Source organism: Triticum aestivum, chromosome 7D, assembly GCF_018294505.1.
Source record: "Triticum aestivum cultivar Chinese Spring chromosome 7D, IWGSC CS RefSeq v2.1, whole genome shotgun sequence".
In the NCBI taxonomy this organism is placed as follows: Eukaryota; Viridiplantae; Streptophyta; class Magnoliopsida; order Poales; family Poaceae; genus Triticum; species Triticum aestivum.
The window spans coordinates 510920615-510948612 of record NC_057814.1 but is presented as its reverse complement, the minus strand read 5'-3'; the positions used below and the strand labels follow the sequence as shown (position 1 = coordinate 510948612).

Genomic DNA, 27998 nt, shown 5'->3' with positions numbered 1-27998 from the left:
GTGGGTAGAAGCTATTCCAACTAGTAGTGCTGATCATAACACCTCTATTAAGATGCTTAAAGAAGTTATTTTTCCGAGGTTTGGAGTCCCTAGATATTTAATGTTGATGGTGGTTCACATTTTATTCATGGTGCTTTTCGTAAAATGCTTGCTAAGTATGATGTTAATCATAAAATTGCATCTCCGTATCACCCGCAGTCTACTGGTCAAGTAGAATTGAGTAATAGAGAGCTCAAATTAATTTTGCAAAAGACTGTTAATAGATCTAGAAAGAATTGGTCCAAGAAACTTGATGATGCATTATGGGCCTATAGAACTGCATATAAAAAATCCTATGGGTATGTCTCCATATAAAATGGTTTATGGAAAAGCATGTCACTTACCTCTCGAACTAGAACATAAGGCATATTGGGCCATTAAAGAGCTCAATTATGATTTCAAACTTGCCGGTGAGAAGAGGCTATTTGACATTAGCTCACTTGATGAATGGAGAACTCAAGCCTATGAGAATGCCAAACTGTTTAAAGAAAAAGTTAAAAGATGGCATGACAAAAGGATACAAAAGCGTGAGTTTAATGTAGGTGATTATGTGTTGCTATTCAACTCTCGTTTAAGATTTTTTGCAGGAAAGCTTCTCTCTAAATGGGAAGGTCCTTACGTTATCGAGGAGGTCTATCGTTCCGGTGCCATAAAAATCAACAACTTCGAAGGCACAAATCCAACGATGGTGAACGGTCAAAGAATCAAACAATATACCTCAGGTAATCCTATAAATGTTGAAACCAATGTTATTGAAACCGTAACCCCGGAGGAATACATAAGGGACACTTTCCAGAACGTTTTAGACTCCGAAAAGGAATAGGTATGTGGTACGGTAAGTAAACCAACTCCAAAACAGTTCTAATAGAAATTTTTATCCGTTTTGGAATATTTAAGAAAATAAGAAGTAGTCCGGGAAGGACACGAGGCGTCCACGAGGGTGGAGGGCGCGCCCCCTGCCTTGTGGGCACCTCGTGTGCTCTCCGGACTCCGTTTTCTTGCACGATACTTCTTTTGGTCGGTAAAAAATCATTATATAATCTCCCGAAGGTTTTGACCACCGTATCAGGCAAATATCCTCTATTTTCGTTTTGAGTTGTTTCTGCCGCAGATTAGAGCAAGGTGTCTTCTCAAGAGTCAGTCAGGGAAAGTCGGGTGTCTCATCCAACACCGGGTCCCGGAGCAAACAGCAATGCATATCAATTTGGACCATCAACGGAGGAAGAGATGGAGGCCGACTTGGAAAGGATAGATGCCATGGAGGAGGATCAAGAAGTTACTTCTCGTTTCCGAGTCGGATTCATGATGGGGGAACTACAGAGCTCAGCTATCCCAAACTCGGTCATCCCTTCCAATGTTAGATTTCTTTCTTATGAAAATATGAAAAAGAGTGTCACTTGTTCTCCCGCAGCTATGCAACATCCGTGGGTGAAAGGAGCTTTAGCCGTTACGGGTAAGCTCCGTAAGGAAATAATGGACCTCAAGCAGCAAGTCAATAAGCTTGAGGAGGAGAATCGTATCCTAAGGGGCATCATCGCCAAGAATATCACATTACCAACGCCGAAGAAAGAGATATAATCACATGGGTATGGACACTCCCCTTGGCAACTGCCAAGCTTGGGGGAGGTGCCCCGGTATCGTATCACCATCACACTCCTATCTTTATCGTTTTTCTTAGTTCGGTCCTTTTGGTAATATCTTGATCTAGTAGAATAAAGTTTTAGTATGATTTAGTTTTGAGCTTTGCCTTATGATCCTTTTATGTAATCGAGTCCGTGAGCTATATATAATAAAGATTAGTGTTGAGTCAAGGGCTTGATTACTGTGCTTTGATCTTGAGGGAATAAAAGAAAAAGAAAGAATAAAAAGAAATAAAGAGATCATATTGATCTTATGGAGAGTAATGACTTCACATATAAAGAGTATGATGAATAAAAATTGTTGAGAGTTGACAAACATAGTTTTGGTCATCGTTGCAATTAATAGGAAGTAATAAAGAAAGAGAGGTTCTCACATATAAATATACTATCTTGGACATCTTTTATTATTGTGAGCACTCATTAAAATATGACATGCTAAAGAGTTGATGTTGGACAAGGAAGACAACGTAATGGGTTATGTTTTCTTATATCCGAAATAAAGTATATTATCATGGATCATCCAACATGTTGAGCTCGCCTTTCTCCCTCATGCTAGCCAAATTCTTTGCACCAAGTAGAGATACTACTTGTGCTTCCGAATATCTTTAAACCAAGTTTTGCCATGAGAATCCACCATATCTACCTATGGATTGAGTAAGATCCTTCAAGTAAGTTGTCATGTTGCATGCAAAAAAAATTGCTCGCTAAATATGTATGACTTATTAGTGTGGAGAAAATAAAATTTATACTATCTTGTGATATGGAAGCAATAAAAGCGACGGACTGCATAATAAAGGTCCACATCACAAGTGGCAATATAAAGTGACGTTTTTTTGCATTAAGATTTCATGCATCCAACCATAAAAGCACATGACAACCTCTGCTTCCCTCTGTGAAGGGCCTATCTTTTATTCTTGTCTTATACCTTATGCAAGAGTCAAGGTGATCTTCACCTTTACTCTTTACATTTTATCCTTTGGCAAGCACATTGTGTTGGAAAGATCATGATATATATATCCAATTGGATGTAAGTTATCATGAATTATTATTGTTGACATTACCCTTGAGGTAAAAGGTTGGGAGGTAACACCATAAGCCCCTATCTTTCTCTGTGTCCGATTAAAACTCCATAACCACAAGTATTGCGTGAGTGTTAGCAATTGTGAAAGACTAAATGATAGTTGAGTATGTGGACTTGCTAAAAAGCTCTTATATTGACTCTTTCCGATGTTATGATAAATTGCAATTGCTTCAATGACCGAGATCATAGTTTGCTAGTTCTCAATGAAATTTCTGATTCATACTTGACATTGTGAATAGATTATTACTTGAGCATAAGAAATCATATGACAATATCTATATATGTTGTTGTTATAAGAATGATCATGATGCCCTCATGTCCATATTTTATTTTATCGACACCTCTCTCTCTAAACATGTGGACACATTTATCGTTATCGGCTTCTGCTTGAGGACAAGCGAGGTCTAAGCTTGGGGGAGTTGATACGGCCGTTTTGCATCATGCTTTTATATCGATATTTATTGCATTATGGGCTGTTATTACAAGTTATATCATAATACTTATGCCTATTCTCTCTTATTTTACAAGGTTTACATGAAGAGGGAGAATGACGGCAGCTGAAATTCTGGGGTGGAAAAGGAGCAAATATTAGAGACCAATTCTGCACAACTCCAAAAGTCCTGAAACTTAACGGAAGTCATTTTTGGAATTAATAAAAAATACTGAGCGAAGAAACTACCAGAGGGGGGCCACCCACCATCCACGAGGGTGGGGGGCGCGCCCTACCCCCTGGGCGCGCCCCTGCCTCGTGGGCCCTTTGGCAGGCCTCCGGTGCCCATCTTCTGCTATATGAGGTCTTTTACCCGGGAAAAAATCATAAGCAAGCTTTCGGGAAGAAACTCCGCCGCCACGAGGCGGAACCTTGGCGGAACCAATCTAGAGCTCCAGCAGAGCTGTTCTGCCGGGGAAACTTCCCTCCGGGAGGGGCCGGAAATCATCGCCATCGTCATCACCATCGATCCTCTCATCGGGAGGGGGTCAATCTCCATCAACATCTTCACCAGCACCATCTCCTTTAAAACCCTAGTTCATCTCTTGTATCCAATCTTTGTCCCAAAGCCTCAGATTGGTACCTGTGGGTTGCTAATAGTGTTGATTACTCCTTGTAGTTGATGCTAGTTGGTTTACTTGGTGGAAGATCATATGTTCATATCCTTTATGCATACTAATACCCCTCTGATTATGAACATGAATATGCTTTGTGAGTAGTTACGTTTGTTCCTGAGGACATGGGAGAAGTCTTGCTATAAGTAGTCATGTGAATTTGCTATTCGTTCGATATTTTGATAAGATGTATGTTGTCTTTCCTCTAGTGGTGTTATGTGAACGTCGACTACATGACACTTCACCATTGTTTGGGCCTAGAGGAAGGCATTGGGAAGTAATAAGTAGATGATGGGTTGCTAGAGTGACAGAAGCTTAAACCCTAGTTTATGCGTTGCTTCGTAAGGGGCTGATTTGGATCCATATGTTTCATGCTATGGTTAGGTTTACCTTAATACTTTTTTTGTAGTTGCGGATGCTTGCAGTAGAGGTTATCATAAGTGGGATGCTTGTCCAAGAAAGGGCAGCAACCAAGCACCGGTCCACCCACATACCAAATTATCAAAGTAACGAACGCGAATCATATGAGCGTGATGAAAACTAGCTTGACGATAATTCCCATGTGTCCTCGGGAGCGCTTTTCTCTATATAATAGTTTGTCCAGGCTTGTCCTTTGCTGCAAAAAGGATTGGGCCATCTTGCTGCACCTTATTTACTTTCATTACTTGTTACCCGTTACAAATTACCTTATCACAAAACTATTTGTTATCGATAATTTCAGTGCTTGCAGAGAATACCTTACTGAAAACTGCTTATCATTTCCTTCTGCTCCTCGTTGGGTTCGACACTCTTACTTATCGAAAAGACTACGATAGATCCCCTACACTTGTGGGTCATCACCTACTAACCGAAGGCCCAGTGCAAATTGCTGTTTTTTTTCCTATTTCAGTGTTTTGCATAAAAGGAATATCAAACGGAATCCAAACGGAACGAAACCTTCGCGAGGATCTTTCTTGGAAAAAACGCAACCCAGGAGACTTGGAGTGGAAGTCAAGGAAGCAACGAGGCAGCCACGAGGCAGGAGGGCGCGCCCAGGGGCCCCTCGTAGCTCCACCGACCTATTTCTTTCACCTATATATACTCTTATACCCTGAAAACATCTAGGGGAGCCACAAAACCACTTTTCCTCCGCCGCAACCTTCTGTACCCGTGAGATCCCATCTTGGGGCCTTTTCCGGCGATCTCCCGGAGGGGCATTCGATCACGGAGGGCTTCTACATCAACACCATAGCCTCTCCGATGATGTGTGAGTAGTTTACCACAGACCTTCGGGTCCATAGTTATTAGCTAGATGGCTTCTTCTATCTCTTTGGATCTCAATACAAAGTTCTCCTTGTTCTTCTTGGAGATCTATTCGATGTAATTCTTTTTGCGGTGTGTTTGCCAAGATCCGATGAATTGTGAATTTATGATCAAGATTATCTATGAAAAATATTTGATTCTTCTCTGAATTCTTATATGCATGATTTAATATCTTTGCAAGTCTCTTCGAATTATCGGTTTAGTTTGACCTACGAAATTGATCTTTCTTGCAATGGGAGAAGTGCTTAGTTTTGGGTTCAATCTTGCGGTGTCCTTTCCCAGTGACAGCAGGGGCAACAAGGCACGTATTGTATTGTTGCCATCGAGGATAAAAAGATGGGGTTTATATCATATTGCTTGAGTTTATCCCTCTACATCATGTCATCTTGCCTAATGCGTTACTCCATTCTTATGAACTTAATACTCTAGATGCATGCTGGATAGCGGTCGATGTGTGGAGTAATAGTAGTAGATGCAGAATCGTTTCGGTCTACTTGACACGGACGTGATGCCTATATTCATGATCATGCCTAGATATTCTCATAACTATGCGCCTTTTTATCAATTGCTCGGCAGTAATTTGTTCACCCACCGTAATATATGCTATCTTGAGAGAAGCCACTAGTGAAACCTATGGCCCCCGGGTCTACTTTACATCATATAAGTTTCTGATCTATAAATCTAGTTTACTATTTTGCAATCTTTATTTTCCAATCTATACAACAAAAATACCAACAATATTTATCTTATTATCTTTATCAGATCTCACTTTTGCAAGTGGCCGTGAAGGGATTGACAACCCCTTTATCGCGTTGGTTGCAAGGTTCTTGATTGTTTGTGCAGGTACTAGGCGATTTGCGTGAAGTCTCCTACTGGATTAATACCTTGGTTCTAAAAAACTGAGGGAAATACTTACGCTACTTTGCTGCATCACCCTTTCCTCTTCAAGGAAAAACCAACGCATGCTCAAGAGGTAGCACTCCTCGGTACGGAGGGAGCGTTCCGTGTTTCCATTGACTATTACTAGTGGTTGGGGCGCCACCTGGTGGCGCCGCTTGAGGCGTGATGGTGCGGTGCCTCATTTGCTGCTGCCCATTCAGCTTGCTTGTTTGTTCCATGTTGTGACATGAACATTTCTAGGAGGCTTAGCAGATAAATATGCTAGTTACATGCATCAGTGAGTTACATGGATAGGTCTTCAAAAATAATCAAATTATATGAGCTGATGTTCGTAACAGATTGATATTTGTTAGGAAAGGAAGCATCTCGTACTTAGTGCACATGAGGACATTAGGCATGTGTTGCAACAGAGAAATTGTAAGTTCAGATAAACTTAAACTGAATATATAGATAATGAGGACCACCCATTACAGTTGGTCCAAAGGTAGTGTAGCACATTTGCTTGTATTTATAGCACAGGAAAGAAGACATACGGAGATACAACCAGATGGCATGGAAAATGCATTACAGACAACTCTTATTACTGTCACCGCCCTTCACTACCCCGCACTAAGCCGACGCTCGCCTTCATCATCGTCGGCTCGCCATCGTAGTGTACTCCTTGACAAAGACCACACCCTCACACGGGGCAGATTACATATATTTTTTGCCTTGGCTAGCAACTAACTAAAGCATTTGGGAGACTGATCTTCTTAAGGAATGACATGCAAGTGAGTTTGGTCGTCTAACAAATATCATTTCTTTAAGTAGACAACCACAATCTTATAGTGAATTTATAAATTACTAGGAAGTATGCCCGTGCGTTGCAACGGGAATAAAAAAATATCTTTGCGTCTAGAAAACACAACATGTAAAATTAAATAATGTAAAAACCATGTACTAATATGTCCTAAAGATATTTTAAAAATTAGACTATGAAAATTTAGCACAACAAAATTCAATTATCCATTTTGTTACTGGGAACAAAAGTTGATTACATAACTTCGCTATCCCAACACTGACTTTTATATAGTCCGAATTAATCCTATCTATCATCTAAGGCATATTACGCATCTTGTACTCCCATATATGCATCTAAATAATACTATATTTTATTGTATGTTTGTGGTTTTTGAGGGAATTCTTTTATGTTTGTTCCAAAAAACGTGTGGAGATGTTGTGCTGCCTTTTAATTTTATTTTTTCTTATGGGGTGCAACGTCTTCTCCCCGTTTAAACCGACTTAATTGTTGGGCTATCTAACAAATTTCAGCACAGTAACATTTATTAGGGAGCCAATTACGTGAAGAAAAATCCATTTAATGGAAAGAAATGCGGCCAGTTATGTCATGAAAATTCCATTTGATGGAAAGAAATGCGGCCAATTATGTCATGAAAATTCCATTTCATGGAAAGAAATACGGCGTGCATGTGGTCCTTTATTGGGTTTCCCGAAATCCCATTTAATTCTCCAATAATGCCCACAATCCATATAATTGGAGTCAATTTCCTGCACGTCCTTCCTTATCTCGAGTCTTTCACTTTTATTGTCATCTTCATGTCCACATTTAGCGGGATTTTTTTTAATTGACACGTGCATTCCTTTTTTTTTGAGGTAGTTTCCATTTTCTAGGCAACTCATAATTAGGTAACGACCAGGTTTTGCACGGGGAAAAATGATACTCCCTCCGTTCCAAAATAGATGACTTAATTTTGTACTAAAGTTAGTACAAAGTTGAGTCATCTATTTTGGAACGGAGGGAGTAGGTGAGTTGGTTGTTCTGTTGTGGTCGGTAGTGGAGGTCTCAAGTTCAAGTCCTCTGCGTGTATATATTTTTCCTTCTTATCGAAAGAAGCGAACCAGGCCCACCTTGGCCCACGCTAGGGACTGGCCAGCCCATGTAGGGATCAGAAATTCTGGGACGAGCTTTTTTCTGGATTGCGGGTTGGCTCTTAAAAAAGTGAAGGGTTTTTCTGCAAAAACGATGACGGACCAAGAATACCTATTTCTTTTATTAGTAGGTATAGAAGTAAAGAACTTCACAACAATAAACAACTAACAACACTGCCTAAGGCCACAAGATTCAAATACAGGCTCGATTATTACCTGCAAAATGTTAAGAAGAGATCTGATAACATTGTGGTTCTTCAGGATATCAATGCTTTGGCCCGCTTGTCGAATTATTTCAGCCCATTATTTTCAAATCAAACTAATCACAAGATAACCTTGTAAAGACTATCCTTAAGAGAAATGATAAAGAAGGTAAAAATGCATGCTAGAAGGGAACCTGATTAGGAAGGCTCATCAATCTCTTCAGGTATTCGTCCCTCTTAGACTCTTGGTATTATCAGATTCAACTTCAATTATATGACCCACCTGAACAGTGAGCACGAAGGCACAAATGATATCAGATTCAGCTTGAATCATGTGGCCGTCCTGAGCGACTCGATTTATTCAACATACCGATTCACAAAACGTATGAATCTGGTGTGGCCCAAGATCAAGAATTGTCGTAGCAAGGATGACATCAGTTCAAAACATGGGAAAGCTTCTGCGATGCCTCTGGGGTGAGCACAACAAGCCACAAATACTACCAAAATTAACTAACTTCTATGTGTTTCACAGTTCAAAATTACAGGAATATGTTCAATCCATTACAAAATTATACTGACTAAAAATACAAGTCTCATCCCAAATAATACATGATTACACATGGATAGGACCAATCATTTAATCTAACAGCTATCACTGGAAACATATAATTACAGAATTTGTCCAGAATACATACCCTCTTGTCAAAGAAAAGAATACTTTCAGTTGAAATAAAATCTGGCGTACAAGCCTGCAAGAAATCCATCAATATGTAATACAAGTAACCTGAAAAACAAGATTGATACAAACACCTGTTCTCAACGAATGCAACTGAATCAGCTATGAAACTATATGAGTAATCTTTAAAATAGAATATGACCTCAAATAGTTGAGACCAACTTTCTTATATAGTATAGAAACTTCATAGGAAAACATTTTAAACAAAAATATTTTGGGTCAGTAGGCATCCATGCGATAATAAACATAAATAAATTCGTATGTGCGGTCATCTCGACCTTCCACGTAATTCAGCACAAAAGCATATAATCTATTTATCTACGTTAGATGACAAGAATAAGAAACAGATGGAACCATTTAATCAAGCAGCTATCACTAAAACATATAATTACAGAAGAAGTAACCAACCTAGTCCCTATTCGGAAAGGATTTATCTTCCTGGAAACACATAATATTTATGAGAGCACGCCACTATCACACAATCACCAGCTGATACATGCATGATAATATTTATGAGAAGCAAACCAATAGAAGTATGTCCAAACTGGGAAATAATGAAATATACTCTAGTATATTGTAAATGTCACTGACGTCCTTCTTTTTATAGTTACAAGTCAGTGGGAGATCTCTCCAACTGTCCTTTGCTCCTAAAAAAACTATATTGTAACAAAAGTACATTAAAACCACGGTCAATTTCACCGGTTGTGCAATTCTTTTGGACCATTGGTAAGGCAATCAAGAGTGCACTTCTAATACAACAATTCCAACAACTCAATGCATCCAGCCACAAACATGGTATAATTTTTTCCTAATGTTGTACTAATTACATATAACCATTGGGAAAAAGGAATCAAGAACCCAAAATAAATCTGAACAGGAGAGGTCTTCCATCTAGACATTGCAGCTGGCCACCCACTCATACCTCTTAATCAACGAGCTACTGAAGCGAGCGTGGCAGAGTGCCATGGGAACCTAGCGACGACGAAAGAAACTAACGCATTGAGAGGGAACTGCGATAGGAGAAAGGGATAAGGAGGGAAAGACATTGGATGAGAAGGTCACCTGGCTTCCTCGCCGACGAGGACATGATAATGTTCCAGTCTATGGAGAGCTTACCTTAGCTCGATGACCTTTATCCAAACAAAAACACCTTTTGCAATGGTCCCTAAGAGAACCAATGAAAGCAACTTTAATGGTCCATTGCTCATCTATCCATCTATGATAAAAAAATCATGTATAAAAAAATAACAACTTAGCATAGGCATTAATTACTCTTGTATGGATAACTAAATGTTGAGGAAAAAGTGGTACCTATTCCTCTCTGAAATCTGTGTATACAATACTGTAGGCATGGGAATTGGAATAATTTTATGGTCTGAACTCCAGTTACCAATCCCCTTAAGCCTTTTTTTGTAGAGAGGAGTTCCAAATAGTTGGTATCCTGGATACTATGTCCATCTAAACTTCTGTGGTAAGACAATGATGTACAATTACAAAGTGGGTCTGAAAGTGAAATAATCCTCCATTTGGATCATCTAGTAGTCTTGATCAGATTTACCTATAAGGGAGAGTCATCAGTAAGATAGGAGTTTCCAATAGGTATTAATACATAACTGCATACTCCTGATTACTGGAAGGTTAGTACATACCTGGAAATTTGACTTCCAGTGTATGTTCAATTAACAGTACTGAAGAACTAAATACTCAAGAATATCCTATCACAATTCCGTAGTCGCAAAAACTGCAGCCATATGTGAACTCTATCAAAGACTGACATTAGAAACCTATGCCTCTCTATCAAGAATATCTAATCACCATTCTATAGTTGCAATCCCCATATTCTGTTTCCTTCCTTGCATTGATTTTTTTATCAGAACAAGCTAATGTCAATAAATTTAAGCTAGGCATGGTGATTTCTCAGGATCCAAATAACCAATATGAGAGATAGATGGCATGTGCTTCCTTTAGCTTTGTGAATTGAGAACATAGTCCCACTAAACATCTATTGGCTCCAGCGTTTTCCCTTCTTCCTCACCAGAACATGAAGAAGAAAGCACAAGCATCAATGATCACAAATCTGGACATTATCTACAGTCCAACTTATTTGAAAGCCCAGTCTAGAGTTCTTGCTTGAAGAATAGAAGTTCTTCCTGATTGACAACTCAAGCATTTCTTGTACTAACCAAGAGCAGAACAATACAATTAGCGTTCATTGTTACATCACTAGGCTTACAATTGAACAAACTGGAAGAAGTTTATATACAAATTTAATCGATAATCATGTACACTGGAGACCCTATCGCCATATCAACATGTTTAATTCAGTATAAATCGGTAAAAAACTTGATAGAACCAACCATTATATAAATGCTCTCATGTATCACCCGGCAAGTTTACTCTCTGCACTGTATCTTGGCTATTAGTTCATTAGTTCAGGTGATCAGTACCCAAGCGGACTAAAAAACAAGTGGGGTGGTGAATCCAAATTCAAGACTGGTGTATTATAGTGGTAGAGATATTGGTATACACAGAACACGACACTGCAATGATAAGTACTAATTCTGTAGTTTTGTTGCATAAAAAGAATTGAACAATCCGGTGATCCAAGTATATAGGTAGAGGTTCTATACATAACTTAAGAAATATAGCATAGTAACATATAGTGTACTTTTCCAGTCACACAGGTAACTGAAAATACAGGAGTAGACAGATCTAATGAAGCTCTCTTCCAGCTGTTTTTTCAATCGGTTGCCAAAAGAGTTTAGCCTCCGTGGCATGTGCTTGTGACGAGACAAAAGAAGGAACATGATGGAAGAAGAACAAACCTGACCACACGAATGGAGAAGAAGAGGCAACCCATCGCCATAGACAGAACGAAACCGCCGGCGACCGAGAGCGCGTCCTCCATGAGCGGGAGGAACACGAGTGTGTTGCTCATCCGGGGCGCCTCCTTCTGGGTAGTGTTTTGGGCCTGCACCTCCGCCGCCACCCCTCCACCGGATTGGAGCACCGACGCTTCGATCCCCATCATCATGCTGTAGGGCGACCTAGGGATCTTCCTGGGGTCGGTGCCCTTGGGGGTGAAGAGCCGGGGAATAGAAGGTCATGCTCGTCCCCGCTGGCGAAAAGCACCCGCTTGGCACTCCATGGAACCTCGCCAACAGCGAGTTCCCTCCGCGTGTAGCCTCCCGGAGGATGAGCAGCGAGACGCAGACCCACGGCCGGCGGTCCCGGCCGCTGCCGTATAGCAGATCGAGTAGCACTTGTCGGAAACCTCCATGGATCCTGATTCGTGATTGAGAGGCAAAAACAGGAGATTATGGGAGAGGGAGGATTTGCGGATGCTTGTGGAGGCCGTGAGAGAAGGGGAGGAGGTGTCGGCGCAGCATCGGGAGCGCGAGGTGGGGTCGCTTGAGGAGGCGTGTGGGAGAGGGAATGATAGAGAGAGCAGGTCGCGTGCGTGGGGAGGTCAGCGGCACAAACCCCGATCCCTTTTCTTCCTTTCTTTTCTCTCGCGTTTTTTCTCTAGGCACAGTAAAATTGACGTGTCTATCACCAACGATCGCCCCTTCTGCGCAGCTGAATGTGTTTAATGACACCGCGTGATCTGGGCATCTTGAGTTTGAGATAGGCATAGTGTGGCACCGCATTGAATCGAGCAAATGCAGTTCGTCCGAGCAGTGCATGATAGCCACTGCGGAAGGGGACGATATCGAAGATCAAGTCTTCGCTTCGGAAGTTGTCCAGGAATCCGAAGACGACTTCCAATGTGATTGAGCCAGTGCAGCGGGGCTCTACACCTTGTATTACTCCTTTAAATGTAGTTTTTGTGGGTTTGATCCTTGATGGATCGATGCCCATCTTGCGGACTGTATCCTGATAGAGGAGGTTGAGGCTGCTGCCACCGTCCATGAGGACTCGCATGAGGTGGAATCCATCAATGATTGGGTCGAGTACCAGTGCGGCTGAACCGCCATGACGGATACTGGTCGGATGGTCCCTGCGATCGAAGGTGATCGGGCAGGACGACCATGGGTTGAATTTTGGGGCGACTGGCTCTATCGCATAGACGTCCCTGAGCGCGCGTTTGCGCTCCCTCTTGGAGATATGGGTAACGTATATCATCTCACCGTTTTAACCTGGGGGGGACTTCTTCTGTCCCCCTGTGTTCGGCGGACGGGGCTCCTCGTCATCATCCTCACTTTGCGATCCCTTCTCTTTGTTCTCGGTATTTAACTTGCCAGCCTGTTTAAAGACCCAACAGCTTCTGTTGGTATGATTGACGGGTTTATCGGGGGTGCCATGGATCTGACATGGACGATCGAGTATGCGGTCCAAGCTGAATGAGCCCGGATTGTTTATTTTAAATGGCTTCTTCCGCTGGCCGGACTTGGAGCCACCGAATCCGGCGTTGACCGCCGTGTCATCGGTATTGTCACCGTTGCTTCGATGCTTGTGCCTGTTGCGTCGGGGCTTGCTATTGCTATTTCTGGCCTCAGAGGTGCCAGGTTCGCTTGCATTATTATTTCTGCGGGCTAGCCAGCTATGTTCGCCCACGCAAAAGCGGGTCATAAGTGATGTGAGGGCTGCCATGGACTTCGGCTTCTCTTGGCCGAGGTGTCGGGCGAGCCATTCGTCGCGGATGCTATGCTTTAAGGCCGCTAGGGCTTCGGCATTCGGACAGTCGACGATCTGTTTCTTTTTAGTTAGGAACCTAGTCCGGAATTTCCTGACTGACTCTCCGGGCTGTTGAACTATGTGACTTAAGTCATCGGCATCCGGAGGTCAGACGTATGTTCCTTGGAAGTTATCGCTGAAGGCGTCTTCCAAGTCCTCCCAGCTGCCAATAGAGTTTTCCGGCAGGCTGTTTAACCAGTGCCGAGCTGGTCCCTTGAGTTTTAGCGGGAGGTATTTGATGGCATGAAGATCATCACCGCGGGCCATATGTATATGGAGAAGAAAGTCCTCAATCCATACCGCCGGATCTGTTGTTCCATCATATGATTTGATATTCACGAGTTTAAACCCTTCTGGGAATTCATGCTCCATTACTTCATCAGTGAAGCAGAGGGGGTGTGCGGCGCCTCTATATCGGGCCAAGTCGCATCGCAGCTCGGATGGAGTCTGTCTGCGGTTTTCGGCCCGGACGTGGTTATGCTTGTCACGTCCGGCTAGATAGCCGTCGTCGCGCGTCGGGGCACGCCCCTGCGATCCGTAGATCGATTTGGTCTGACCTGCTCTATTTTCTAGGTCCTGCCGCAGGTCATATGTATATCCCCGAGCTGTTGTGTCTCTACATTTACGGTGAGGTGGTATGGGCTGGTGTTCGGCAGAGTTGTCGTTTTGTCCCGGCCACGTGGTGGTCGGTCAGCCGCGTTACGCGCTGATGGTACGGGTACGATGTCTCGTCGTCAAATTGTGGTAGCAGTTTACGCTTCGGGTAACTTTTGGTTGGGCGCTCGAGGCCGTATTCCTCGGCTGCCAGGATATTAGTCCACCTGTCATTTAGTAGGTCTTGATCAGCTTGAAGCTGCTGATGCTTCTTTTTCAGGCTCCTTGCAGTGGCTATTAGCTGGCGCTTAAAGCGCTCCTGCTCGGGAGGTTCCTCAGGCACGATAAAGTCTTCGTTGCCGAGGCTCACCTCATCCTCGAAGAGTGGAAGATAATTGCTATCCTCCGAGTCTTTGTTTATGGCCTGTTCATCATGGCTAACTTGCCCATCTTCCCGGTCGTCCTATTCAGAGGTTGGCTCAACGGGTTCTTCTTGGTCTTCGGCGTCGTCCGGAGTATTGTTGTCTCTCGTGCCGGTATTGCTGTCTTTTCCACGGCGTGATTTAGAACGGCGCCGCTGACGTCGGAGCTTTGGTTGTATCTCAGGAGGTTTATCCTCGACTGCATTTTTCTCGTTATCGCCGTTACCCTCTTTGGGTGTATCCACCATGTACACGTCATACGAAGAGGTGGCCATCCAGCATCCGGTAAACGGCGGGTTTTGGGCCTGCTCTTCTCCGGCATCGTCGTCCATACCGTCGATGTCTTCGGAGCCGTAATCGAGCATGTTAGTTAAGTCCTCGACAGTGGCTATGAAGTGGGTGGTGGGTGGGACGTAAAATTCCCCGCTCTCAGCCCCTAGTCTGGGCTGGGCGTAGTTCGGACGTTGCTCCTCCGTAATGGCGGGGGATCGCATCAAGTCCAGAGCCTCGCTTAAAGGCGAGGTTTGGCCAGGGAGAAGAGAGTCCGTTGAGTACAGCGGGAAGGAGACTCCTTGGCCGAGCTCACAGATGCTGACTCCGAGGGTTCGGAGCCAGTGTCCGGAGAAGAGTCCGGCTTCATGATGGTTGCCAGCGACACTACTTCCTTCGGCTCTCTCGTACTGGGCTTAGTGGCCGCAGATAGTCCGGGGGGCTCAGGAGTCCCGTCTTCGGACCTGGCGATGCGCTCCGGATTTAAGGCCAGAGCGGAGGTTGGGGTCGTGAACCCTTGGAAGATCAAGTCTCCTTGGATATCAGCGACATAATCCAGATTTCCAAAAGTAATCTGGTGACCTGGGGTGTAGCTGTCGATCTGCTCTATATGGCCAAGCGAGTTGGCCCGCAGTGCGAAGCCGCCGGATACGAAGATCTAGCCGGGGAGAAAAACCTCCCCCAGGGCGGCGTTGTTGTAGATGACTGATGGAGCCATCGAACCTTCTGATGACGACACAATGGAACTCTCAATGAAAGCACCAATGTCGGTGTCAAAACCGGCGGATCTCGGGTAGGGGGTCCCGAACTGTGCGTCTAAGGTCAATGGTAACAGGAGACAGGGGACACGATGTTTACCCAGGTTTGGGCCCACTTGATGGAGGTAATAGCCTACTTCCTGCTTGATTGATCTTGATGAATATGAGGATTACAAGAGTTGATCTACCACGAGATCGTAATGTCTAAACCCTAGATGTCTAGTCTGTATGATTGTGATTCTGCTCTACGGACTAAACCCTCCGGTTTATATAAACACCGGAGGGGCCTAGGGTTACACAGAGTCGGTTTACAAAGGAAGGAATCTTCATATCCAAACGCCAACCTTGCCTTCCACGCAAAGGATAGTCCCATCCGGACACGGGAGGAAGTCTTCTGTCTTGTATCTTCATGGCCCATCCGTCCGGTCCACGTCACATAGCCCGGACGCCCGAGGACCCCTTAATCCAGGACTCCCTCATTGACACCTGGTGATGTTGACGGCAAGCCCCCCAGGAAGAGGGTTCCTACGAAGGTGATGTGGTATGCTCCTATAATACCACGGTTGAAACATCTGTTCAGAAACGAAGAGCATGCCAAGTTGATGCGATGGCACAGAGAGGACCGTAAGAAAGACGGGAAGTTGAGAGCACCTGCTGACGGGTCGCAGTGGAGGAAAATCGAGAGAAAGTACCGGGCTGAGTTTGCAGGTGATCCAAGGAACGTATGGTTTGGTTTAAGCGCGAATGGCATTAATCCTTTCGGGGAGCAGAGCAGCAATCACATCACCTGGCCCGTGACTCTATGTATGTATAACCTTCCTCCTTGGATGTGCATGAAGCGGAAGTTCATTATGATGCCAGTTCTCATCCAAGGCCCTAAGCAACCCGGCAACGACATTGATGTGTACCTAAGGCCATTAGTTGAAGAACTTTTACAGCTGTGGAATGGAAACGGTGTACGTGTGTGGGATGAGCGCAGACAGGAGGAATTTAACCTGCACGCATTGCTGTTTGTAACCATCAATGATTGGTCCGCTCTCAGTAACCTTTCAGGACAGACAAACAAGGGATACCACGCATGTACGCACTGTTTAGCTGACACCGAAAGTATATACCTGGACAAATGCAGGAAGAATGTGTACCTGGGCCATCGTCGATTTCTTCTGACCAACCATCAATGTCGAAAGAAAGGCAAGCATTTCAAAGGCGAGACAGATCACCGAAAGAAGCCCGCCATGCGTACCGGTGATCACGTACTTGCTATGGTCAATGATTTACACGTAATCTTTGGAAAGGGTCCCGGCGGACTATCTGTTCCGAATGACGCTGAGGGACGCGCACCCATGTGGAAGAAGAAATCTATATTTTGGGACCTACTGTCTGGGATATACCCCGCGGTATGACCCACCCAGACTTGGCGACTCACCAGAGACCTGGCTGGAGCTTGGCGACTCACTGGTGATCCGCCCGAACATGGCGATTCACAGGTAACCTGCCTGGACATTGTGACTCACTGGAGACCCGGCGGGCGGATCAGACGGACGACAAGACCCAAGGCCCAGCAGGCTAGCTTATACTCTGGTGGGCTGGCTTAAGGAGAAAGGGATGACGAATATTTCCTTTACGAGGAAGCAAGACCCGGACTTGTATTCAACTTGTAAGAAAAGATAGACTAGTCCTAGTCCTACTAGGACTCCGCATGTAACCCGCCCCTCTAACTTATATAAGGAGGGGCAGGGCACCCCAAAGAGGGACAAGCAACAAGAAACAATCTCTAGGGCTAGACACAAAGAGCCGGCTTACCGGCAACTCTCTCATAAGCATAATGAGACCTAGCCACAAACAACATGTAGGGCTATTACCGGATGATGTTTCCCGGGGCCCGAAGCTGTCTAAATCCTTGTCTTGTGTTGCGTCTCTCGATTCCGCCCAACCCCTCTCAAGCTACCACATAGATGCGCCTGGCCTCGCCACTAAGTCCTGACACTAAGGACATCTGCCGTGACAATTCCACGACAGTTGGCGCCCATCGTGGGGCCTGCGCACGATGATGTTGAGTTCTTGGAGGGATTTTTATAGGGATCAAGAGGTTCGCAATTTCCCGGCTGAAGAAGAGCCGGTGCAAAAGCGCGGCCGTGGGCGTTCTTCCTAGTCTAATCTACTCGGTCGTCGTCAGTCGTGGGTGGATTTACTTTTCTATCAAAATCGGTGTCGATCTTGTCTAAGGATCAAGCTCGGAAGTTTCGTGACGATGTTTCACACACCACCGCGAAGCGGATCCAGTCGGCATCTACACACGCGTCCTTGGATGGTTTGCAATCGGTACTCCTCCCAAGATCTCCTGTAAACCGGTTTCAGATTTACCTCATGGGGAGCAAAGGAAAAAGCTGCAGCCCGATACAGTTCAACCAGGGAAGTATCAATCAATTTTCGTACTCCATGTCGGCCTTGCTAATCTCCTCAAAGCAGTGCTGGTCCAAGGAAAGCCTAATTCAATATGATTAAACAACGGAGTAGTACTACTACAAGCTACAGGTAGTATGAGTCCAAAAGCTGTGTGGTGATGTACTACTATCTGACGTGAGACAGAAAAAGCTAATGATGAGCGCCCGGCTCTCAAGGCCAAAGAAAAAAAATGATAGGGGAAAAGATGGATGACCAAGAAACAGAAACGGCCACAACCTGGACTCTGCTGTTGCTGCTTGCGCAGCCCCGTCTCCGAGCCGGCTACGACTTCAGAAGCCTCGCCTCCGCTTTCAAGTGGCCCATCTGTAGTCTTCAAGCCTTGAGCCACCCTTGCCTTTTCCTACAGTCTGCTCGTGCACCGCTACGGCGGCCGTACCTGCAAGTCGCTGCCCCAGCAGATCCCGAGCTGCCTTCTCAGGCCGGGTCAACCGGCTGCTGCACGTACTTCTACTATTTAACTTCAAAGTTCGGAGGAATTTTTACCTGCTGTGCTTCAAAATCTGCAAACCAACAGACATCAATCATAGAGTGGACGTCTAATGATGATTGAGCCAAACCAATTCAGCTATGGGGTAGTACTAGTTGAGTACTGTTTACGCCACGTGATCTGCTGGGATACTTCCTTACTACTGGCAGCGGAAGCAACTACATGACCAAATTTACGAGAAGAGGAAAGTTGAAGCGGCCGATAAGCCGCCCCCGCTGGAGCAGATGTTGAGCAGTTTTCACCTCCGACGTCACGACCCGCCGCTGCAGTCGTGTTGAGCCGCCGGTCAGCTCCGAGCCGCTGGGGCTGCATTGAGTCGCCTGCCTCCGTTTCTAAGTCGCCACGCCGCCTGTCTCCACCGGCCGCCGTCGCGGGTCTCTGTGCCCGCACGCCTGCCGCCTCGAGCCGCCGCTGCCGGCTCACCGGCGCACTGCCGTTCCTCACCGCCATGGCTCCGCCTCTGCCTGAACGACCCAGAGGAGGATTGGGCCATAGGGACTCGTACTCTGGCGCTGATGTGGTTTCTGCCTTTGCTGCAGCTGCGGTTACACCTCAACCCGTCCGGTTCGTTCGCACCGTCGACCCGCCAGTGCGCACTGGTTGCTGTACTCCAATGTCGGTTCGCCCGCGGCCCCGGCTCGTCCGCGACGGTTTACAACACTATGAGCGACTTACCCGTCCGACCCCATGGCCGACTCTCCCGTTCACGTCGGATTACAATGCCACGGCCGACTCATCTGTTGTCCGGACGAATCAGGTGATATCTATCTGAGTCTATTTTTAACACATATTGTTTTTTTGTCAAAGAACAATTTATCTTGGCCGTGGTCTGCAATGTTTTTTATGCAGGATAATTATTTATGACAAAGGTATTATTATACTGTGGACATGGAGCGCGTGCCAGCATAGTTTTGCACTGGTGTTCCTCCGGGCCATGCTGCTCGACGGATACACGTGCAAATCGCCGCCCCCGCTGTTCGGTTTACATCCATCCACGCATGCAGCCGATTCGTTGTCCACGTCGGCTTACAACGCAACGGTCGACTCACCCGTCTGCACCGGTTTACCACGCCGCGGCCGGTTCACCCGTGAGCGACTTCAATTTCACCTAGCAATCATTAATTTCATGGCGGATTATTTCCGGCCTGGCACATCAGGTGATATCCATCTAAAATATATTTTATTGATACATATTATTTTTTATCAAAGAGAAGTTTATCTTTGTCTTGGTCTGCAATATTGTTGATGCAGGACAACTGTTCACTACATCAAAACGATGTGGTTAACTCGCCCATCCGCACCGGCTTACAACGCCACAGCCGACTCATCTGTCTGTGCCGCCTCTGATGCAACGGTCGTCTTTACCATCCGTTTCTCGCGGCCTGGTCTATATCAACATACCAGGCCACACCCGTCTGCGTGAGCTGATTATTGAGTATGAGCAAGTCACTACTTGGGAAGCCCAGTTTTTCTTCCAACAAAATTGGAGGCAAATTATCATGTATTATCAGCCGCCGTCTGCACTGGATGGTTCAAATGGGCAGGCGCACAAGTCGCCGCCACTACAGTTTGGTTAACTTCAAACAGCCAGTTGGAAGGGACCATTGGCCGAGTTGCTGACACGGCTCATACAGGATCATTTATAACCCGCCACGGTCACTTCAACCTTCTGTGGATTCACATCGCGCTATCAACACCAATGACATACACCTTATGCTATAGTCAATATGGAGAATCTCAAAGCCAACTCCTCGAGTCGTCTTGAGACTCGGGGGCTACAATGATATGACTCGGCAGCATTGGTCGGTTTCAATGCATTCAAGAATTCCGGGTCATTGGAGGGAGAAATAATTCGGTCCCGGAGGCTACCGCCATGTTGGTGAAAAAGTTTAAAGACCGTCAGAAAATTTCCGGCTTAAAAAGAAGGATTCCGGTTTAGATCCAGCTCAAGAGACTTGACATCTCCCACAAAGCACTGCAGCTCTTAATATCCGGTTTAAAATCCGGTTCAAGGGAAATTTATCTGCCATAAAGTTTTGAAGCTCCCAAATCCGGTTCAAGGTAAATTTGTCTATCACAAAGCTTTGAAACTCTCAATATCCGGTTTTTCCAGTTCAAAAAGAATTTATCTCTCGCAAAATTCGAGTTCTCAGGAAAAATTAAAGGGACCAAAAAGAGTCTTTACAAAGCACAACCCAAACATAGGTACCCTGCTTTAATGACCATTGGGAGCTGATCGTATTCGAATTTAGCTTAACCCTTTTGGTGTGACCCTGATCGTATTCGAATCAGAGTCGTTAAATATTCTCATGATCACTAGGGGGCTTCCTGTTCAAACATAGGTTGTATTCGAACCAAAGAGAACATAGCTGTCGGTACCCTCTTGATCGGCACACTGCCGAGCTCACTAGGGGGCTTCTTGATCGTATTCGAATCATAGCTCAACCCCTTTTGGGAACCGACGTGGATCGTATTCGAATTAGCGTCGTTAAACAACTCTCAAGGTCATTTGGGGGCTTCCTGTTCAAACATAGGTCGTATTCGAACCAAAGAGAACATAGCTGTCGGTACCCTCTTGATCGGCAATGCCAAAGCCACTGGGGGCTATATGATCGTATTCGAATCTTAGCTTAACCCCTGTGGGACGGTTTTCTGATCGTATTCGAATCAGAAGCCTCAAAAATTTTGAAGTCTCTTTTTGCAAGCAATTTTTGGATTTTATTTGAAGCTTTTTGCTCATATCTGAAGCATATATATATGTGGTTTCTATTAACCCACCCTGGCTTTCGACGAACAAGTCGCCAGCATATGACAATATTAATACTTGGAAGGTTTGGCTTCTAAGGATTGGGTTATCACCCTTACTGCACAGGTCATGTAAACCGGCAGTATAAATTCAATATCACAGTGGTTATATGTGAGATATTATGACCCGCCCTGCGGTAAACCGCCAAGGGATCTTGTGATCTAATTATGTGCAGGGTAAGACTACATTTGGGTGGTTACACGCCCTGGTTTTTGACGTTAAGTCGCCAGGGCATATGTTGTTTAAACTCTGCAGGATTTACAGAGCTATGACTTACATAAATGATTAAATTCAAGCCCATCATCAAAGATTGAAATTGGTGTCTCAAAAGGGTTATTAATTCTTGATTTTCTCAAAGGCTATAAGCCACCGGGTTGTATAAATTCCGGCTTACAATGGAGGCGTATTAAATCGCCATGGGCCAAGAGCCACTGGGTATTTAACCTCCGGATTGACTTATCAACAGATGAGGTATTCAAAGTCGCTTTGGCGCAATGGCTATTATTTTATCAATGGATATGATTTATTCTACAATGGAAAGAATAGTCCCGAGTTGCTGCAGGCTTACGACCCGGCACTTGAGGGCTACATTATTTAAATTGAGATCACATCAAATATGCAAGTCCCATGTCACTGCCAGCATGCACCATGGCACTTGGGGGCTAATGTAAAGACATTTTTTGCTCAATTTATTGAAGACCCGACTCATCACATTGTAATGAGCCGGCCCTTGGGGGCTACCAATTGCTCCTGTCGAAAATTCAAGGTACACAAGCCTTAATCCATTATATTGAAAGATCCACTACTCGGTTGGTAGAGTATAAAGCTCTTAACCTTGTGGACGTGGGTTCAAGCCCCATGGTGGAGATTACATCATATGCTGTTATTATCAATGAATCATATACAAAGTCCCAGCTCGGTAATATCTTACTGACCCGGCCTTTGGGGGCTACACGTTGCTAGTCAAGTTTACATGACCATATTTACAAAGTCCCTGCTCATTATTATATAATGACCCGGCCCTTGGGGGTTACACTGGTTGAAGTTTTTGTGAGCATAAGGCAATTACAAGTCCCAGGTTGCTGCAAGCATGACAACTCGGCACTTGGGGGCTACATATGTGGAATATTCAGTTTATGACTAATGATTGAGATGAATAACCCGGTTTTCTTCAAGGTTGCAACACTTATATTGAAGCAAGTCTTAAGTTATCACTATGTTCTCCTCTTAAGATTTGGGGGCTACAGGTGATATGCATATAAGGGAGAAAAAATCTTCAAATTCTCAGTTTGGAGCAGACCAGATTGACCCGGCGTTTGCAACAAGCATGACCCGGTGTCACCAATAATAATGACCTGGTGTTATCAATATTTACAAGACGGTAATTTTGGCAATTATAACTAGCCAGCCTCTACATCTTTAAACTGGCAGATCACCAGATGAATCTTGAGTCTAAGATGTTTATTAAGCCGGAGTTTTGGAAACCGACTCAAATGGATTATTTCGTATAATATTTCTTTATAAGAGCCAATGTCAGCAAATGGATTATGAAGCTGGCCTATTGACCCAGATATTCCAGGAGAAAATGTCAAGGACTTAAGGATGACCAGGTGCCGTCTTACAAGAATATTTAACCCGGAGCACAACCTGTCAAATTTGTTCTTCAGTTATTTTGCAGGATCAGCTTAACATGGATAAATCCAAATTAAACTGGGGGCTAATGTCGGGGATATACCCCGCGGTATGACCCGGCCAGACTTGGCGACTCACCAGAGACCTGGCTGGAGCTTGGCGACTCACTGGTGATCCGCCCGAACATGGCAATTCACAGGTAACCCGCCTGGACATTGTGACTCACTGGAGACCCGGCGGGCGGATCTGACGGACGACAAGACCCAAGGCCCAGCAGGCTGGCTTATACTCTGGTGGGCTGGCTTAAGGAGAAAGGGATGACGAATATTTCCTTTACGAGGAAGCAAGACCCGGACTTGTATTCAACTTGTAAGAAAAGATAGACTAGTCCTAGTCCTACTAGGACTCCGCATGTAACCCGCCCCTCTAACTTATATAAGGAGGGGCAGGGCACCCCAAAGAGGGACAAGCAACAAGAAACAATCTCTAGGGCTAGACACAAAGAGCCGGCTTACCGGCGACTCTCTCATAAGCATAATGAGACCTAGCCACAAACAACATGTAGGGCTATTACCGGATGATGTTTCCCGGGGCCCGAAGCTGTCTAAATCCTTGTCTTGTGTTGCGTCTCTCGATTCCGCCCAACCCCTCTCAAGCTATCACATAGATGCGCTGGCCTCACCACTAAGTCCTGACACTAAGGACATCTGCCGTGACAATTCCACAACACCTACCCTACTGGAAAGACCTAGAGGTCCGCTCTTCAATCGACGTGATGCATGTGACAAAGAACCTTTGTGTGAACCTGCTAGGCTTCTTGGGCATGTATGGGAATACAAAAGATACACCGGAGGCACGTGAGGACCTGCAACGTTTGCACGAAAAAGACGGTATGCCTCCAAAGCAATATGAAGGTCCTGCCAGCTACACTCTTACCGAAGAAGAGAAGGAAATCTTCTTTGAATGCCTACTCAGTATGAAGGTCCCATCTGGCTTCTCATCGAATATAAAGGGAATAATAAATATGCGAGAGAAAAAGTTCCAGAACCTAAAGTCTCATGACTACCACGTGATTATGACGCAACTGCTTCCAGTTGCATTGAGGGGGCTTGTACCGGAAAACGTCTGATTAGCCATTGTGAAGCTATGTGCATTCCTCAATGCAATCTCTCAGAAGGTGATCGATCCAGAAATCATACCAACGCTAAGGAGTGATGTGGCGCAATGTCTTCTCAGTTTCGAGCTGGTGTTCCCACCATCCTTCTTCAATATCATGACGCACGTCCTAGTTCATCTAGTTGACGAGATTGTCATTCTGGGCCCCGTATTTCTACACAATATATTCCCCTTTGAGACGTTCATGGGAGTCCTAAAGAAATATGTCCGTAACCGCGCTAGGCCAGAAGGAAGCATCTCCATGGGCCATCAAACAGAGGATGTCGTTGGGTTTTGTGTTGACTTCATTCCTGGCCTTAAGAAGACTGGTCTCCCTAAATCGCGGTATGAGGGGAGAGTGACTGGAAAAGGCACGCTTGGAGGGGACTCAATAATATGCAGGGACGGGCATTCTTGGTCTCAAGCACACTACACAGTTCTACAGAACTCTACCTTGGTGACCCCATATGTCGATGAACACAAGATTAGTCTGCGCTCCAAACACCCGGAGCAGTGTGACGACTGGATTACATGTGAACACATCAGGAATTTCCACAGTTGGTTGGAAACACGTCTCAGAGGTGGCAACACTGTTTGTGATGAGCTGTACTCGTTGTCCAGGGGACCATCTTCGACTGTATTGACTTACAAAGGATATGAGATAAATGGAAATACATTTTACACGATCGCCCAAGATCAAAAGAGCACCAACCAAAATAGCGGTGTACGCTTTGATGCAACAACCAAGAGGGGAAAGGACACATATTATGGTTACATAGTGGACATATGGGAACTTGACTACGGACATGATTTTAAGGTCCCTTTGTTTAAGTGCAAATGGGTCAATCTGTAAGGAGGCGGGGTATAGGTAGCTAGACCCACAGTACGGAAGAACAACAGTGGATCTGAACAATCTTGGGTACACAGACGAACCGTTCGTCCTAGCCAATGATGTGGCGCAGGTTTTCTATGTGAAGGACATGTCTACCAAACCGAGAAAAAGAAAAGATAAGGAAGCAAACACATCATACGATGAGCCAAAGCGCCACATAGTTCTTTAAGGAAAAAGAGACATCATGGGAGTGGAGGGCAAGACAGACATGTCCGAAGATTATGAAAAGTTTCATGAAATTCCTCCCTTCAAAGTCAAGGCTGACCCAAGCACCCTGATAAACGATGAAGATTATCCATGGTTACGGTGCAATAAGCAAAGGACACAAGCGAAGAAAAAGTGAAGACTTTCTCTCCACAACTATAATGATGATGCCTTTGATCTAGAATATCACTGCAGTTACATGTGAAGAAATGAAATGCCTGTTGTAACAGACAAGTTTCCGTATGAAACCGTGATACTTCGAAACAAATTGTCCGTTTTGTACACGAAGTGCATCCAGTTTTTGCCGTAACCCTCTCAACTTTTTAGCACATGCTATGTGGGTGAAATGATGATACCATGCCAACTTTCAACCTTTTCAGAGTTCATTTGAAATGCTTTTCAATTTCAGGGTCTTATAGCTAAAAAAATCAGTAAATGCATGAAAAATAACAAATGAAGTCAGAAAGGGTTGAAAATTGATGATGTGGCTTTGAATGGTTCATTTTGGACACACAAAAAGTCTGGAGTTCAAACAAGTCAAAAAATGAAATCCCTTTGTAACTGATGAGTTTTCGTCCGAAACCGTGATACTTCGAAAGAGATTGTCCATTTTGTACACGAAGTGCATCCAGTTTTTGCCGTAACCCTCTCAACTTTTTAGCACATGCTATGTGGGTGAAATGATGATACCATGCCAACTTTCAACCTTTTCAGAGTTCATTTGAAATGCTTTTCAATTTCAGGGTCTTATAGCTCAAAAAATCAGTAAATGCATGAAAATAACAAATGAAGTCAGAAAGGGTTGAAATTGATGATGTGGCTTTGAATGGTGCATTTTGAACACACAAGAATTCTGGAGTTCAAATAACTTCAAAAAAATGAAATCCCTTTGTAACAGATGAGTTTTCGTCCGAACTCCTGATACTTCGGAGTTGTAATAAGTTATTAAAAATAAAAGAGAGGCGCAATGCTCACCTGCACGTTGCTTAGCTTCAGGCCTCTAGAAACTACACATAGCTCCGTGCAGTCTACACCATTTCAAGGCCTGAAGCTAAGCAACATGTAGGTGAGCATTGCGCCTCTCCTTCATCGCCTCTGCACTCAGGGCTTATAAACCGCTGCGAGTGCCTCTCGCTTGGCGAGGTGGGACTAAAAAACAGCTGCAGAAAGAATCAACTAAAAAACTCTATTACCGGTTCATGCCACGAACCGGTACTAAAGGTGCTCGTGGGACCCCAGCCTTAGAACCGGTACTAAATGAAATGCCTTTCTAACACCCTTAGAACCGGTACTAAAGGAATAAACTAAAAAGCTTTTATAAACCTCTAGTATTATTGAAACTAAAATTATATAAAATTTATGCAACTAAAATTATCAAAGTATTTTCTGTTCAAAACATTAAAAGCAAAAAGATTTTTCATTAAATAAATAAAAATCAAAAAAGAAAATAAAATAAATAAGTAGAAACAAAATAAACTTTAATAAATAAGTAGAAATAAAATAAAATAAAATAAATAAGTAGAAACAAAATAAAATAAAATAAACTTTTATAAAATAAATAAGTAGAAACAAAATAAAATAAAATAAACTTTACTAAAATAAATAAAAATAGAAACAGTAAGAATTTTGTTGTAAGTAGAAACAAAATAAAAAATAAAGCAAAAAAGAAAACAAAAAACAGGAAAAAAAGCCACCTACTGGGCCACCATGGCGTGAATACGACTAGAAACCCAGCTAGTTGGGCCAGGATTCAGGCCCGCAGAAGGCCCAGCAGGCCCGCAGACATAGCAGTGTCGTATTAGGCCCATAGGCCTGCAGTTCAGAGGAGTTCGAGAGGGAAGATGCAGCAGAGCTTATAAACAGGTGCGGGGCGCTTTCAACTAGCGAGGTAGGACTAAACTCCCACCACCACACCGCTGTGCAAGGCCATTGGTCCCGGTTGGTGCCACGAACCGGGACCAATGCCACCCTTTGGTCCCGGTTCGTGGCACCAACCGGGACCAATGCCCCCCCTTTAGTCCCGGTTGGTGCCACCAACTGGGACCAAAGGTCTATGCTTCCCGCCCTTTGGGCTGCTGAAAAGAGACCTTTGGTCCCGGTTGGTGGCACCAACCGGGACTAAAGGGGGGCATTGGTCCCGGTTGGTGCCACGAATCGGGACCAATGCTTGGTCTATATAAGCAACACTTAGGAAATTTTCAGATCAGTTCTTCCATCCGTCCGAATGCCGCCAGGCTGCCCCTCTGCCCCGCCGTCGCCGCGCGCCGCCGCGCGCCGCCCTGACGCCGTCGCCGCGCGCCACCCCGCGCCATCACTGCCCCGATGCCATCGCCGTCACCGCCCCGCGCCGCCCTGACGCCGTCACTGCCCCGCGCCACCCCTGCCCCGACGCCATCGCCGCACCGCCCCGCGCTACGGTCCGGCGGCCTTTCTAATGATTTTTTTTTCATATGATGTTTTTTTGTTCATATGATCATATGATGTTTTTTTGTGCATATGATGTTTTTTTTCATATGATGTTTTTTTCATATATGTATTAATTTTTTTATTTAGGTTGTTAGTAGATATTAAGTTTAGATTAGTGCATTTTAGGTTAGTGTAGAGGAAACAGTAAAATAAGGAAAAGGAAGAAAAGAGGAAGAAGGAAGAAGGAAGAAGAAGAAGAAAAAGAAGGAGAGGAAAAAGGAAAATAAGAAGAGGA

General features: G+C 44.6%; 1 protein-coding gene across 10 annotated transcripts; it reads right to left on the bottom strand.

Annotated features, from left to right (window-relative positions):
- Window positions 1-8095: 8095 nt before the first annotated feature.
- Window positions 8096-12385, bottom strand: LOC123164871 (uncharacterized). 10 transcript variants are annotated; one of them, XR_006482689.1, is made up of 5 exons: window positions 11760-12385; window positions 10584-11112; window positions 10246-10492; window positions 8569-10150; window positions 8096-8481 (listed from the first exon to the last, which is right to left on the bottom strand). XR_006482689.1 is itself a non-coding variant. In XM_044582478.1 (3 exons), exons 1-3 carry the CDS (start codon window positions 11966-11968, stop codon window positions 10143-10145), a joined length of 372 nt encoding a protein of 123 aa, XP_044438413.1. In that variant the 5' UTR covers window positions 11969-12385; the 3' UTR covers window positions 8705-10142. The 10 variants fall into 10 exon arrangements, 2 of the variants coding, with proteins under 2 accessions (XP_044438413.1, XP_044438412.1); XR_006482688.1 differs by having other exon boundaries at window positions 10584-10675; XR_006482693.1 differs by having other exon boundaries at window positions 10246-10400; window positions 10584-10675.
- Window positions 12386-27998: the final 15613 nt, after the last annotated feature.

Excerpts from the sequence above, each read along its gene's own strand:
- LOC123164871 (XM_044582477.1), bottom strand. The coding sequence starts at position 11,968 with ATGATGATGGGGATCGAAGCGTCGGTGCTCCAATCCGGTGGAGGGGTG. Across the intron at positions 10,401-11,759 it reads TTCTCCATTCGTGTGGTCAG|AAGTTTAGATGGACATAGTA; the intron begins GTTTGTTCTTCT and ends GTCTTACCACAG. Across the intron at positions 10,100-10,245 it reads CAGATTTCAGAGAGGAATAG|GGACCATTGCAAAAGGTGTT; the intron begins GTACCACTTTTT and ends TGGTTCTCTTAG.